This window comes from Pseudorca crassidens, chromosome 7, assembly GCF_039906515.1.
Source record: "Pseudorca crassidens isolate mPseCra1 chromosome 7, mPseCra1.hap1, whole genome shotgun sequence".
NCBI lineage: Eukaryota > Metazoa > Chordata > Mammalia > Artiodactyla > Delphinidae > Pseudorca > Pseudorca crassidens.
In genome coordinates, this window is record NC_090302.1 from 68,539,428 (window position 1) to 68,556,139 (window position 16,712).

At 43.5% G+C, this 16,712-nt stretch overlaps 1 protein-coding gene across 4 annotated transcripts in view; it reads right to left on the reverse strand.

The window, feature by feature from the left end:
• Positions 1-16,712, reverse strand: part of SLC24A2 (solute carrier family 24 member 2) — a 246,140-nt gene that overhangs the window by 58,465 nt on the left and 170,963 nt on the right. For 2 of the 4 annotated variants that reach the window (XM_067744485.1, XM_067744484.1), the window contains one exon: positions 15,942-15,992. The exons of the other annotated variants lie outside the window; for them this stretch is intronic. In XM_067744485.1, coding sequence (XP_067600586.1) covers positions 15,942-15,992 — 51 coding nt within the window. The remainder of the gene's footprint in view (positions 1-15,941; positions 15,993-16,712) is intronic. 4 annotated transcript variants of the gene reach the window in all.

Sequence of the window (16,712 nt, forward strand, 5' to 3'; positions counted from 1 at the left end):
ATTGGTGTTTAGTTTTCAGTGAGTCCTCCGAAGTCAGTTCCAAAACCAATTAGGAGAAGGATCGCTTTACACTTTCCCGAAATTAAGAAGGTCAAGGTGAGGGAGCTGGCCCTCTGTGTTTTAGATACCTTCGTGATCTTAAAATGAAAAGATAGTAATCAGCTTTCTCCCATTCCCTGTGAGGACAGGGTACAGGGAAGAGCTATTGGTGTTGCACAGTGGATTCGGGGTGGCTCAGAAGAGCTTCCTGATGCACAAGGGCTTTACCTCCTCTGTGTCTCAGGTTCAGAATTTTTAAATGGGGATGATAAATAGAACACCCAGCTCATACAGTTGCTGGAAGACTTAATGGTTTGATACACAGCAGGTGTTTAGATGGCCCTGACATACAGTAAATTACTCAGAAAGGGTTGTTATTATTATGGAAGTGAATGCAGGATCTTCACCCCATAAATTACTGAAAATAAAAAGCTTGATATTTAAAAATAGAATGGAAGCTTAGCAGCGTCCGGTGCAAGAGACCTTGGCAGTAAAGGCACTGCTTCCATAGACTATTTTAGGCATGGATTCCACGTTGGCATAAGGGTTGACATGGACAGATCTAAGAAAAAACTGTAGCTCTGTGCCTGGGGATAAAGAAGACAATTTTGAGCATTTTTCAAGGTGAGAGAAGGAGTGATTTTTAACATTTTTTAAGGCCACTTTCAAAAATATACTCTGCTGCAGTGTGAACCCTTAAAGTGCTGTATTTTTGTACAGCGACAGATTATTTGTATACTTAAAATCGCAGAAATAGCAAATTCTGCTCAAATCATGAGGCACCTAGCACGTCAAAACCTAGTACACAATTTTAATATAGTTTAGCTTGCTCTGAAATTTGCAGAAGAATACCAGCTGAGTGTCCTCAGGGGACTGTGTGTTGAGGGCGTGCAGCAGGGAAGTGTGGGAGAAGATCAAAGCAGAAAGGCCTATTATGAATAGGAACAAATTTTGGAAGAACAAAATTTGAGGAGTCAAAATCCTCAACCCATCTCTCTGCCATAAAACAGAAGCTCTAAGCCGCTTCACAAAATAACCTTCGGAGGTTCTGTTTACTCAAAGAAAAAGCATTTTGCTTCTGTTTCTGCTGTTAATTAATGAAAACAACCCCTGGAAATTCCTTCACATCTTTCCCACCAAGTAATCAGCAGCGCTGGACAGGAACCCTTTGGGTTGGAGCTAAGATTCCCTCCCGGCTGCCATGAACATTCTGAGCACCAGAAACACAGAAGAGATAGGACCAAAGAGATTTACAGATGTAAAGGGAGTGGCCACACACACCTCGGTGAACAGACCTTGGTTTGGGAGAAGAAAAGGGAAAATGAAACAGGGGGGAATACTTAGACAGTGTTTTAGAAACTATTTTTGTGTTTTCAGTTCTGCCTTTCCCGTCTCCGTCTTTGAAGTTTATGGCTTGGCTGGTAGCTTCGAAAGTAAAAGGGCGCTGAACTGTCTTCCTGTTTATCCCCTGTCTTTTTGTCTGGAAGCAGAGACTCAGGTCAGGCAGCTAGGCCATCGTCTCTCTGAGAAGGCATGCAATGGAACTGACGTGGCAGAGAGCAAACGCCGACCTTGGGGTCATCGTGGGTTCCTCCCCTTCTCTCACATCCCACATGTTATCCACCAGCAAATCTGGGGTCTCTACTTTCAGAATATTTCAGAATCTCACCACTTTTCCCTCCCCACCGCCCTGGGCCGAGCAACAATCCTGCTGGCCTCCTGGCCAGTCTCCCTTCCACCTTTACCTCTCTGTCCCCCAGGCTGGTCTCAGTGATCAGATCACGCCACTCACTCCTCTGCGCAAAATCCTGCAGTGGCTGCTGAGGTCAAAGTGAAAGCCAAAGTCTTCCCAGTGACCTGGAAAATTCTGTCCAGTGAAGCTCACCTCGATCCCCTCCCTCATCCCCTCCCCCTCTCCTAGCTTACTCTGCTCAAGCACGCTGGCCTCCTTGCTGTTCTGGAAAACACTGTCCACCCTCCCACCTCAGCGCCATGGCCTTTGCTAGTCCCTCTACCTGGAATGTTCTTCTCCCAGGGATCCACGGGCTTCACTCTCTCAACTCCTTCAAGTACTCGTTCAAATGTCACCTTCTCATCAAGGCTGCTCTGAGCAGCCTATTTAAATTTGCGGCTTTTCTTTCCAGCGTTTCTCATCCCCAGCTTATTTTCTCTAAAGTATTTTTCACCATCTAATTTACTGTATTCTTATTGCTATTGATTATCTGCTGCTTCCCATTAGCAGCCAAATTCCACGAGGGTAGGGATTTTCATCGGTTTTGTTTTGTTCGCTGCCGTATCCCTAGCGCCCAGTGGGGCTCAATCAATCCTTGTGTTTGAGGTTTCCTGGCAAGGTGATGAGGTTCACGTGCTTCTCGTTGGCTAATGACCCAAAGTAAATCCTTTCAAGTCCACCCAAGCCCAAGGCCCCAGTAGGGCTGAGGTCCGTACGTAGAGCCCCAGGAACTGTCCGAAGGTAAAGAGGAGAAATGGGCTGGACCAGGTGTTTATGCACCAGAGATGGAAGACAGAGGGGGACACCAGTCATCCCATTCCTGCACCTCCCCCGTCAGGCTGCCCAGGTGAGCACTGGAAGGAAGAGGAGGCCCGGCGAGCACAGCAGAGAGCAGAGCGGGGAAAGCTGGGCTTTGGCTTCTCCTTCTGTATGAACATACTCCTCATTTGTCAAGGCCTAACTGAAGGCCAGACCCGAAGCTTTTTCTCTGCTGATACACACACCCACCTTCCCAAGTGGAAATCCGCCCGCCGCTCTCATGGCACTTTGTACCCCTGTCACAGCCCTTATTTCAGTTTGCTGCCCACCTGTCTGCTTTCCCCACCAGAGGGCAGGCTTCTCAGGGGCAGAGACCTCTCCGCCATCTGTGTATCTTTGTGTCCCTCAACAAGCGTCTTAGAATCGTGCTTGGCACGTCACATGCAGTCACTGAGTTACAGTGAGGCTCTCGGTATATTAGCTCCCCTGGGAAGTCGGCTTTTCTTCCAAGTCAGTACAAGTCACAATCTTCTACTCTGCAAATATTAACCAAGACTGTGCTATGAATCAGGCAACATTTGGTAATAAGATCCAGCTGGTGGGTGCCCTTGTAGCATTCACAGCCTGGAGCCAGAGAGACAAGAAACAAGGACTTGAGGTTCACGCTCTGATGGTGTGGGCCTTCTCGGGAGGGCATGGAAACTCAGAGAATAGTGGAAGTTCTAAGATACAAGACACTACCTAGCAGCTTGAAGGAATAAACTCCTCTTGGATCTGACCTGACTTTTATTCTTAAAAGCAAAATATGAAAACTAATATTCTCGTCCTGCACAAAAACACCAAGATCATCGAGTTTACTTACTTATTCTTAAATCTACTTTTGAGGTACAACCTCTATATTATTTCCTCTAATTTTTGTGAAACATCATGTAAAACCACTTATTGTAAAATTACATTGACAATAATGGAAATTAAGCTAGTATTGTCATAAAGTAGTTTGGAAAGTGTCTTTGTAAATATTTTGTGAATGGAGCACATAATAAAGATGATGAACGTAATTTAATTGTAGTTATATTTATAGATATAATCACAGGACTAGTTTTTGTAATTAATAAGAATATTTACATAATCGTGTCTCAAGCGGTGGCCAAACCCATCATATAATGAAATGAAGCAGGCTGATTTCCTTATTAAGGTTTTTAAAAATAATTTGCTGTAACAATGACCTTTGGAGTCTCAAGTAAAGCACAGTTCTGTCTACATGTGAATTGCTTCTACAACATCTCTCCTAACGGGGTCACCTTATCATTGGAAATATGAGAGTGTCTTCCTAAGTATTTTGGAAGATTTCCAATGTGTTTCAAAAGTTGGTATCTTAAAGGTTGACATTTTGTCCTTTATCCCCATTTCCTGCCTTTTCAGGGACTCTGCCTAATCAGTCATCTTATCCTCAATCCTTCCCTTTCCCCTCAGTATATAATCAGCTTAAGTCTTTCAATGTGGCAACTTTTCCCTTCACTTCAGGTTTCCTGCGGGCACTGCTCTCTCTTCTCTTCATGGACAAGCCTCTGGAAAGATCAGTCTGTGCTGGTGCCTCTGTGTCCTTAGGGTTCCTTCGGTCATTTCTTAACTCTGCATCTGCCATTTGTCAGCACTGCTCCACTGAACCCACCGTGGCCACTTTTCACCTCCACTTGCCTGGATCTCAGTGGCATCTGATATTCCTCACTCCCCTCCTCAAAATCCTCTTTGATTTTCAAGGAGTCCCGAGAGTGCTCCGTAAGTGTCATCACTCCCCAGGGGCCCCTCCTTGCTCCCTCTTCCTCACACCTCACATTCTCCCAAGGGACCCAGTGGACCACCGCCTGGATAGTGACGATTCCCATATTCAGATCTCTGGCCCAGATCCTCTCATCCAATGGACCATTCCCAATGGACCTTCACTGGGAAGTCCCTCTGATGGTTAAACTCAACATGCCCCAAACTTCCATACATCGTTTTCCTTCCTAGGAATCTGCTCTTCTGCTTGTATTTTCTGTTGGTGATTTCCTCACTCCCAGTGTTTTCTAGCCACCTTAGAGGTCTCCCTCTCCCCCATATCCAATTAGTTACCAGGTCCTTTCGAGTCTACCTTTGAACACTTCAGATCCAACCTTTCCAGCCTGGATGCTGGCTACAGCTGCTGAATCGGTCTCCCAGCTTTTAATCACATTGCCGACCTGCCCCCTTCTAATTTACCCTTCATATGGCTTGGAATGCTCCCCGGTTATTTTTTCTTGTCTTACTCCTTCTTAAGACTCTGCTTTAGGCATCTCATCTTTCAGGAAGCTTCTCCCCGAGTCCCTTTCCTGGGCTGGCAAGGCACCTTGGTACTTTATAACACCGCTCTGATACTGATGCTGTCATGGCAGTTACCATAGAGCCTCAGAGGTGTTTTACTGACCCTCTCTCCAACTGGCCCGTGGGCCCCTCAAGGCAGGGATGTTGCTTTTCATCTGTCCCCCCAGTACTTACTTCGTAGGCTGGTCCCCAGTAAGTGTTTATGAATATAACATTAACACAAACAACAAAGGGAACCGTGTGTGTGTGTGTGTGTGTGTGTGTGTGTGTGTGTGTGTGTGAGAGAGAGAGAGAGAGAGAGAGAGAGAGAGATGCTTGGAGTTCTTGCTGTATGCAAATCTATTTGAAGTTTACATTCTTTTCCAGGGGAGAGAAAGAAGGAAGATCCAGAAACACATCGCAGGAAACTCACCAGACTCTCTTCCCAGTTAATGTTGTGATTAAATCTCCAAAGTCTAATAGTGTTTACAATGAATGTTTGTCTATTTTGAGACTCTCTTTAAAAAAAAAAAAGATAACCTAATCAGGTTCAGGCAAAATTGGAATTTTACAAACCAAAGAACTCGCACAGGTATCAGATAGCAAACTACGATGTTTCAGGCAAGGAGCCAATTTACTGACCTTAGTCGAGGCTGACACGGCTTGGGAGTTACTGTTCTTCATCATTTTGGGTCGCCTGTTTTATTATTTAAGGAACTTAATTTTCTGGACCTTTCTATCTCATATACACAGATACAAATGGCTCACACACAAACATCCTCAAAGGGGTTTGTCTGATCTCAGCTTTGGAGCTCTGAGCCAGGGAGGGGCTGCCGGATAGAAGGCTTGAACCTCTTTCCCCTGCTCCCATCCCTCGCACCCTGTGGATATCTAAGAGGCAAACGAATAAAGAATCACTTTACCCAGGCATGCTTCAGATCCAAGATTTGCCAGCATCCAGTCCCAATGCCACCTAAGGGGTGGAAAAGAGCTCCTCGGAATCAGGTTGTCAAAGCCTGTATCTTGGGTATGTCTCTCTGCAAATGGGCTGTGACCTTGGTGTATTCATTTGGGCAGAGTTTTGATTTGTTCACAGCACTTGGCAAATAGTAGGTGCTCAATAAATATGTGTTGAACGGTTACTCTGACTTGTATATAAAAAACGGAGTGCAACAAAACAGTTCTTTCTTATGATGAGCCTATATATTACCCAGTTATTTATCTTGGCATAAAGGGAAAGATTTTTTTCTGTAGCAGCCACTGTTTCATGTACACCCATCCTCTCCTGTCACTTGGATTTCATGTGTCTGCAAATTGTCTGTTAACTTGAATTCTTATGTTCTATTTTTTCTGAATCCTCAACTTTACATGGTAAACTGGTGCCTGTAAATCTCATTTGAAATGTGGGTTTGCAACAGAAGTGCCGGCACCTGCCGTGGGTTCTTAACTAAATGGGACTGAAGGCTTAGTGGCCCATGACTAAAATGAGATACTTCAGTTCATATCAGATCTAATCAAAAGAGAAACTTACCATGCTTAATTGAACATGCCAACCTCCTGGTATACCAGATTCCCACTTTTTTTTTTTTAAAGAGAAAGTTTCGTGAGGGCGGGGAATTATATTATTAATTTATAATAACAGTATTCAAGTTTGACTGATGAAGGAGAACTTAACATTTTCAGTTCTGAAGATGTCAGAAATAGACAAAAAAAAAGCATCCATGGTTTGCCTTCTGCTGCCACTTAACACCTTCTACATATGCAATGTGGCAAAGTCTGCCTTTACTTGCCAAGTCCAATCTTTCTGCTTTTACTGCTGACAGTTTAGATCATGAAAATAAGATGCAATGAAGTTTGAGGAGCTGGATGTATTCTAATGAGAAGACTTCCTTGGTCCTGGTTTTCAGGAAGACCGTGGATTTACGCACAGCTGGTTTGGTCTTTCTGAGAGATCTGATACAGGTTACTAGCTGATTAGTTTGGTTATGCACACACACTAGGCTGCTGTCTTCCTAAGATCCAGCCCCAGGGAGAGACTTGTAAGAATACATCTCTAAAAAAGTAATGTGGTTAATGAGTTCAATCTGTGTTTTTGGAGAAGGCTCAGCCTTAACAGACAGCATCTGTTCAGGTGCCCAGAAAAATTGTGTGGTTATGGAAAGTTGGACCAAATGAGTTAAACCATAAACCTGGAATGAATGAAACATAACATGGTGCTGGAAATGGTGTCTGTGCACAACAGAGGGTGCCCTCGTTGGTAACCAGAAGGGAGAAAGTTAACCTGCAGTGTACTTCTTGGACTTTCTATAGGGATATCCATGGCCTTGAGGCAAGAAAGTGCATGCTGCAGTGGAAATTGGATATTCTGTGTGGGAGGAATTGCCTTGTCATTGCATTTAGAAAGGACAAGGACTTCCATCAGAACTGCACCCTGGCTTTCAATCAACTTTGGTAAAAAGTCAGGTTTAGCAATGAGAATATGAGAAGGTAGTTACATTATGAAGGCTTATCCGCTTTGGAATGAAGTCAGTTTGAATCTCTGTTCAAAGAACTTATTTAAATTTGTTGTTTAAGGCTTGCTCCTTCACTGTTACTAGGAGTGTAAATTGGTGCAATGCCTTTGAAGGGCAATTTGGCACTATCATTCGAAGTCTGAAGTGGGTATGTCTTCTGATCTGTCATTTCTATTTCCAGACATTTATTTTATATCTTTATTTATATCTTCTATTCAGTAGAGTTTATTATATGGGCAAAGAAGATGCTCATGTAGCATTGTAATAACTAAATGAACAAAAATGGAAATATCCTAAATCTTCATCAACAGGGGACTGATCAAACCCACTAGGGAAGAGCCAGGCAGTGGAATACTATGCAACTGCTAAAAAGGAATGAGGAAAGTAAAAAAGTGGTAATACGGAGATATCTTCAAGACATATTAATAAACAAAAGCCAGGTATAGAACAGTACATAGAAGAAAAGAGAATATGTTAAAAAACTGATAAAAGTGGTTAACTGTAAGGAATGAATGGAATCTGAGGTAAAAGGGGGACTCACTTTTATTATCTTTCCTTATGTAATGTTTGCTTTTTACCTCTGTGCACATGTAATGTTTTTATAATAAAAAAGAATAGTTAAAATTAATTTGCAATTTAAAATTTCTACTGTGGTCAAAGTTTAGATTTGTAACTAAGAATGTAGGATTTTTTGGGGGGGTGGGTTGTTGTTCTTTTAAGGGTCTATTCCACAGGAACTATCTAACGGACTATTTGCTGTATTTAACCACATTAATAAAGAGTTTGGCTGTGAAATGGATCAACTAATACACAAGCCTTTTATTCCAGATGCTATGACCCAGGAACAGACCTACCACAATCTTGGTGGCAGCTTAATCAAAATGCAAGATCAAGTTAATCTTAAGGGTAGACTGCAAACCCAGAATGTCTGCCGTCACACTTAACAAAGGCACCAGGACAGAATCTTGGACATGGGACTGGAAGGGGCATCAAGGTGTCCATTATCTGAACATCCTGATGGAGGCTTCTTTGGCTTCTCCAGAGATGGGAGACTCACTCCTGTCTGAGACAGGCCATCCCATCTTTGGCCATGTCTGTAAGAAAGGTCCTCCCTGTGCTGGACTGAACTCTCTCTCCCTGAATTAAGGAAGCTGATCTCCTTCCTCAACCTTCCCCACTCCAAGCTGGACTCAGGGGGATTCCTCAGAGCTCCTCTCTCCTGGAAAGATAGACCCCACTTTATCACTGCAAACTTCCCACGCAACCAATTGCAAGAAAGAGGCTCTAGGAAGAAGTTTGAAAACATTGTTAGGTTGTTCCCATCCCATGCTACATCCTTGTTCACTTCAGCACCATCCATCACCATCGAGATGCTTATCACCAAGTGGCTCTGAAAACCCCTGGACTCACTCAACCTCCCAGCCCTGCCATCGGTAAATCTCTTATGTCTTAACCTCTTCTATGAACGTTGTCTTTTTGTTCCAACTGAAACATAGCTGTTTCCTGATGGCCCTTTTTCTCCTGTGGCCTTTGAAAGTGACACTTCTTGTCTCTCCAAGTGCCCACATTCCATTCCTCCTACCTTACCATTTATAGATCATTTCTCTGTCCTTCTTTGAAGCCCAGGCCAATAAACTCTACCACCTATACCCCAAACGACTTCCAAGTCATCCTTCCCTCTTTCCTGAATATATGAGAACCCAGTTCACTCTTTTTCTCTCCACCATTACTCGTGTTACCATCCACAGTAACTCTTACGTGGTGAGCCCTGCAACACTTGGTTCCTCACCGCCCTCACCTACTCGCTTCCAGCTGCCCTTTCCTCCAGCTCACCTCATCCATCCACTCCTGCAGTTAGACCTTAGACTTTGTCACTAGCAATAACTCCACCACGTCCAAACTCCTGATTGGAAACATCTCACGTTCTGTCTATAACTCTTTTATCTATTACAAAAATTCTTTGATCTCATTGGTCAATTCATTGATGCCATCACCTTTTTATGCCCCTCCTTTAGAACAAGTTCTTCCCTTGGCTTCTGGGATGCTATTCTCTCCTGGTCCTCTGCCCACCACAGTCTCCTTTGCTGGGCTGTCTCCCTTCTTCCCAGACCCTACACTTTAGAGTCCCCAGGGCTCAGTCCTTGGCCTCCTCTTTCCTATTGATTGGCTAGGTATTCTTATCCAGTTCTGTAGCTTTAAATGATACCTATATTTTACGACTTTCAAATCTACATCTATAGCCCTGACTTCTCTCCCAAGCTCCAGACTACAATTCCACTTTCTCCACATCTCCATTTGGATGTTCCATAGGCATCTCAAACTTAGCATGAGCTCTCAACCTTCCTCACAGAGCTTGCTCTGGTCTCAGTCCTCCCCAACAACATACAGTTATATGAAAGTGATATTTCTCTGTTGTGGAGAGACTGCAAGTTGCCTATCAATATCTATTCCTTTTTCATTTCCTAATGACATAATATCTGAATTATTGGGGCTAGCAAATCACCCAGCTTAACATACTACATTTCCAAGCTTCCTTGAACTACGTGTAGGCATGTAACTGAGTTTTGGACAGATCTTACTGGGAGGGTCTAAAAGGAAGCCTCCTTAAAAGGAAGACAAAACAGCTGGGGAAAATAATTTTGGCCCTTCCTCCTTCCTGGAATACAGATGCGATGGCTGGAGCTGTAGTGGCAGCCATATTAGACCATGAGGTGCCCTTGAGGTTGAAAGTCATATATTAGGATGGTGAAGAAGAAGGATGGAAGGAGTTGGGGTCTAGGATTACTGTGAAGCTTCCATATAAGCCATGTACAGCCTGCCTCTGGACCTCTTTTACTTGAGAGAGAAATATACTTCCATCTGATTTAAACCACTGTTAATCTGGATTTTCTGCTATATAGAGCTGAAACTATCCTGCTTGATATATCAGGGTATACAACACAGTCTCATCCATTCAAAGCCAGGATTAAAATATAATGTGAAGGCCACAGATAGCACCAAGGACCTGTTTTAGGACTACATTTTCAGAGGAGACCTCTTGGGCAATGGAAACTACTGTTGAATAGTACTCCAAAATTCAATTTCTCTTTGAGAAAGAACTGGAATATTTCACTGCAGTTAAGAACATCAAACGACTGGCCATGTAACCTTAGGGTGCTTCTGTTTCTTTGAAATAATGTGGGTTTTCAAAACTCAGCCACATGACTAACTGAGGAAACCATGATTCACATAAGACATTATTAGTTTCTCAGCTTGGTAAAGAGGTTGCCAATAGGTTGCCATGAAACTAGCCTTAATTTCATTAAAGAAAAGATTATTTTTGCCTTTGATATTACAACAAACTTTTCTATCTTCTTTTTTCCTTATACAAATGAACAAAGATTGACTTTTTAAATAGTGGAGAAATTATTTTTCTAGAAATGGCTTCTGTTAAATGGCAACAAGTTTAGGACAATACATTGCATCTTTGCAAAGTATCCTTAGTCAGGATTTCTGTTTACCTACCTACCTACATGTCTCTGTGAATGTTTATCTCCAAAGAGCAGAAATGATTAGCTGTGTATATTGCACTGGTGGAAAGGCATCTCTCCTTTGAATGTCTCTGTTCCATCACACGAGTTTGTTTTCTTTTGAACTAACTTTCTACATTTTCATTTAAAGTAACTTTAGTAAGGAAGCCAAGTTCAATTTATTGAGGATATTCTGGAGTGATAATGGTATGAAATTTGGGTGTCTGCAGATGAGAAATAAACTATGGGTTATTTATTTATTTTTTAACTGAAGTATAGTTGATTTACAATGTTGTGTTAGTTTCAGGTGTACAGCCAAGTGTACACCTCAGTTATACATGTACATGTGAATATGTACGTGTATATATATTATTTTTCAGATTCTTTTCCATTAGAGGTTATTACAAGATATTGAATACAGTTCCCTGTGCTATACAGTAGGTCCTTGTTGTTTATCTATTTTATATATAGTAGTGTTAAACTCTGAGTTTTTGACATTAAGTAAAAATAGGAGATTGCTCTTCCAAGAATATTCAGTATCACCCCTTGAGGAGATAAAGGGATGGATGCCTATGTAGGGGGATCTGAGGTCACCAAAAGACTACCCCTGGAGTCATTTGTTTGTATCCTTGGAAACATCTTGTTACAGAGGGAAATAGAGTCTTTGGGAGGAGTGAAGCTCACGAATCTATCAAGTCTAGGAACATGACTCATACAGAGGCAGGTGCTCAGCTATTATCAAGTGAACACACTAGAATCAGGTGGCTGGTGGGAGAGTCATCACCTTGGCAGGCAGGAATGAGGCAGTGGAGACACGGCCCCTTCTGAGAAGCCTGCCCTCATTTCCATTGGGCTCCCCTGGCACCTCGGCTCTGCCCATCACGCTACTCATCTCTCCGCCTACGTCTCCCACTAGAGCGTGAATTCTTCAGGAGAAGCACTGCCTTTCATCTCCACAGGCCCTGCACCCAGTCTAGTGCCTGGTCCATACCGAGTGTTGCTGAAAGAATATGTTAGGGAATGAATGACTGAGTGGATAAAATTCTGATTGGCTCGGGGTGGGAGAGGGAGTTGGGTGTGGCCCAGGGAGCTGTTCCCATTTATGTTCTGGGCACCTGAAGACAAGGGAGGGAGGGAAAGGGCTCCGAGGGGAGGGGCAAATTTTTAAAAAAATGTTATGCTTTTGTCCAGTGTCTGAGAGTAAACAGATTGTTTTATTAAAGTAACATTTTAATGGTAAAGTGTTCCAGTAGGGGGGCCATGTTTCAGTCAATAGCTCACTGTCATTCTTAGTCTGTGGTTCAACCTTTCCCATGGTCTGGTCTCCATCAAGCCTTTCTTCCCACTCCTACACTGTAGCCAATCGGAACTGTCCAGTTCCTCATTCCACCTTGTGGAGCAACCACAGTGGAGCTGAGAGGACAGGGTGTGGCATGCCACAGTCCTGAGTTCAGGTCCCTCATCTCAACTTACTACCTACGAGTCCCAGAGCCAATTACTTTTCTTCTCTGTGTCCTCATCTCCTCATCTAATACAACACTTCTTTGGGCTTTGGTTTTCTCATCTTCAGTAAAATCTACCTATGTGATCATCACAAGGAGTAAATGACACAGAATATATAAAAAGCCCACAGCACTGCACCTGGCAGGTGGGAGGCACCCAGTAAGGGTTGGTGTGGCCCCCCTTTTCATCCTTCTCTCAGCCGGGTGGCTCGGAACTTACCACTCCTCCTTTCCCAATTTACTCCGTATTTACTGATCTTTTAGGGTACAGGTCAAAGATCACCTCCACGAAATCCCTCCCCACCCCGCCCCCCGCTGAAAGCAACCTTTCCTTCTCCCATAGTCTGTCATCTTTTTCTGAGCACCTGTGGTACTTACCACTCTCTTCCTGGTGGCTCAGTGATTGCTGTGGTTTATTTCTCCCCCATCTATAAGTTCCATGGGGCAAACTGCCCACCTTTTAATCTTGTGTTTCAACAAAGCACCTAGCAGAATAACTTGCATACAGTAGGTGCTTAAAATAATAAACTGAATCTGTGCTGGACAATTCTCTATATTGAGGAAATCATCACACCATTTCTCTTAGGACAGGGGGTGGCATATATAATTCATCTTTCCATTTAATCCACTTTAGGGAATAAAAATAAAACAGGTCTCGTTGCAAGTAGCTGATGTCACACAACATCCAGAGCTCTCTCTGGAAACAGTTACAAATAATGACTAGTCACGTGGGCAATTACAATAAAGCCCTGTCAAGGGCTAGTCACATTTCTAAAATTGTGAAAAGAAATGCTTAAACGGAGGGGGATATTTCCTGAAGGCTATACTAGTCCCCTATTGCCCATAACATCTTCACCTTTATCTCCTTAAACTGTACAACATGGAAGTGATATATATCACAGTCATTGCTATTATTTTCAATGAGAGGGGGGAGGCCCTTTAGAATCTGAAGAAGTCATGCATGGTGGTTGCCAGGTCTGAGGTTACTGAGCATCTTTTAAGTTGAATCCCAGAATTAGGTTTAAGCCAGGCCTGGCTTGTCACAGAGGCAGCTGCCAAAGGGTATAATGTGAGGGGGCTGTAGGGAGACCTCCTGTTCCAAAGTTTCCTTTCCATGAGTGCCTGAGAGGGATTGCTATGTGTTTAGAAAACTTCTGAATCTTTCAGAGGTTCCTATTCTAGGTGAAGGATAATGTCTTAACCAGCATTTCTAAAAGAGTTCCGCAAGAGGCTCTGTGGAAGAATGGGTCCTCTGACCAAAAAAGTCTGGGAAATACTGCAAACTCCATCGCTCTATACGATTTACTATTATATGCTGCAGTGCATGGGTACATATTGAAGGCTCTGACAAGTCACGTGGTAAAGAAATCTATTTAACTTAACTCAGAAGCTCTCCTGCTTATTTAACTATGAAATCAAGCTTGCTTTCTTTTTTTCCCCCAATTGTTGCAAAATTCCTAATGACATGATCTGGAAGTAGTATTTCATAGAACATGCTTTTCAAGTGCTCCCTTAGCTATTATTAGCTATCACCGTAACAGGGATGAATTTTCAGCTAAGCATGGGGCACAAAGGGATACGCATGAAGGAACGGGGCAGTCACGAGAAGGATAAGGAACGTTAAAGGTGACCATGAGGGCCCCCAAAGACAATTTCACAATCTTGCGAAGATTTCACAATCTTGCTAAGCTGGTCAGCCTTCTCATTCCAGATATTATTTTGGCTTTGTCTCCCTGCCTAGAAAGCCCAGCTGTTCGATAGCAAGTGGTAGCATCAGCTCGGAAGTAGCATTTTTGCATCTTCGCATAATCTTGGTTTGTCTGGAGTGGGAAGATTAAGGGAACACTCGGATGGCCACATTTGCTCAAAAAGATGTGGAAAGAGGAAGGAAGGGAACAGTAAGGGAGAAAAGGGGCAACTGAGGCAACAGAGAGCCAGAAGCTGCTCTGGCCACAGGAAGCTAAGGGCAGAAGGCAGAGGACAGGATGGAGGAAGGAGAGAAAAGTGAGGGGTCGTCACTGCTCAGGTAGAAGGTAACAAACCCACCAGCTGCCCAAGCCATGAGGCCGAGGCTGAGGGCTGTGAGACTCCCGAATCGAATTATAAAATCAGCGAGGCCCAAACCTTTGGCTTCCCAAGCCAATCACCAAGAAAAATCAAAGTGGTCTGAAGACACGAACTAAAAATAACAGCCGGGACAGGAGCCTTCCTTTAAGGTACAGATTGCTCTTTCTATCCCCGCGGTGGTGGAATACTGATTCTCATAGGTAGCTTTCTGCCTTTGGGGCTCTCACTGCCCAAGGGTCTGCATTTCCCCAGGTTGTTGGGAGGGCCCTGGGCTACAACAGAGCCCAGTCTGAGATCCTTACTGTGGCCTGCTGCTTTAGAAAACATCAGAGTGGTTAACTGAAAGCACAGAGATAGCAGCAGAGAAGGGCCCGGGTTCAGTGCAGAAGCCAGAGTGGGGAGGGGCTGGAAAGGGCTTGCTCTTACCGAGGGCTGTCGGATGTCCTGCTTCCTGCAAAGCAACTAGGAGATCTTTGGCAAGCTAAGGCAACTCAGAAATACTAGAAGCTGAAAATAAGATATACAACACTTTGGGGAGTTTCTCTCACGTTGAAGGATAAAATTAACTGATCCCCCTTCTAGGGTACCTTTTGATTTCTTGTCAGTATCAGTGTAAAACTCACGGGAAAACTCCAAATGTTTTCATAACTTACAAATATTATTTATTAGTCAAAAGGCGGAGGTATGTGTGAGAGATAGGGCAAGAGAACAACTCCCTTTACAAGAACGCAAAAATTCTCAAATTGCTGTTCCGTGGTGCACGTATTTCAGAAAAGTCATTCTCACTGGGGCAAGGCCGTGCTCTGGGACAGAGGCTGGAATTCATCAGTAGATACATTGAAAAAGAAGCTTCTGCCAGACTTCACTTATTCAGGGGAAATGGTTAAAATGATATGTCCAATCTCACAGAGTGTGAATCCCAATATATACAATCCCACTGGCTGGAATGGTGGCCCTGGCCTCTCTTGGGTGAGTTAACAGGGACTGTGACAGCTAAGGACATGAGCCTACACGGCCCTCTGCATCAGAAACAGGTCTCCGACTGGTGTGGGGCCTAGTGGTTCCTTTAGATCGCTCATTCCTTTGCATAAATCAGAATATTACCAGAACCTCCCCTCCTCTGAAACTGGGGCATATTAAAAGAAGAGTATTGGTTGGATGTGTTTCTATATGTTGTGAGCACGTGGAGGAAATAATGATGACCCAGTGGGTGTGGGCCTGTGCTTATGTTGCTGACACCATTTCTCTGACTGTGTTACACAACTGAGATGGTTTGGATCGTCTGAATGGAATAACATGATTGCTCATGGTATTGCACGTCTCCAATTCCAAACCAACACGATGGCAAAAACTAGACGAAAATGTGGAAAGAATAATAAAACACACAATGTCACTGAAGTCATGCAAAGAGGGGGGAAAAAATTTTTAAAAAAATGGGCAAGCCACAGACACCATAAACGAAATAAAAAGCCAGTGCATACAATTCTAAAATCATTCTTACCTTCTTCAGTCATTGTGTCATAATATTTTAGTTTTCCATATGATCCAAGTTCTACAACATCACAGTAAAAGACACAAAGATAAGGAACGAGCTGTAATGCAAGAACTTTGTTTTTACACATTCTCAATTAATCAGATTCAGAGTTACACTGTCAAATTCTGCAACTGTAACTATATAGAGATGTGCAAACATGGGCCATGTGGCGGATGGCTTTCACGACCCACTTTCAGAAATCACTTAAAATATATTATTCCACCGGGGGTAGGACTTGCCCTGCATTCCAGAATAGGACACAAGTTATTTTAACATCTGATGAAACAAATACTTGGCAAAGATATCTTCACACCAGGTCTGGCCTAGGCCTATAATTTTTAGAGGTGACATTCCAAGAGAAAGGGCTGGACAAGGGCACTGCCCAGACCCACTGAGGCTTGTAGACACCAGGATTCCTTGCCGTGGAACAGCAGTCCCAGAAGTTCATTTCACAGCTTTTCTCCAATAGAACTACTTCCTAGAGATTAGTAAGGAAGGCTACGTGGGAAAATCCCCAATAAAAAACCAGGTTCTAAACTTCCCTTTCATTTCTAATCTTGTACTTTAGACAGAAAGCACTGAATACCATGGGTGCAGCATGCTTTGGTGTGTGTTGCAGGGGGGAAGGGGCGGGGGATGGGAAAGGCGTTGAAAGCTTTGGGAGGAAGGGGGAGGCGTATTCCCAGGGAAGGGCACGTGGCCCAGACAGGTGACAGAGCAGCCACAACTCCCAGCTCA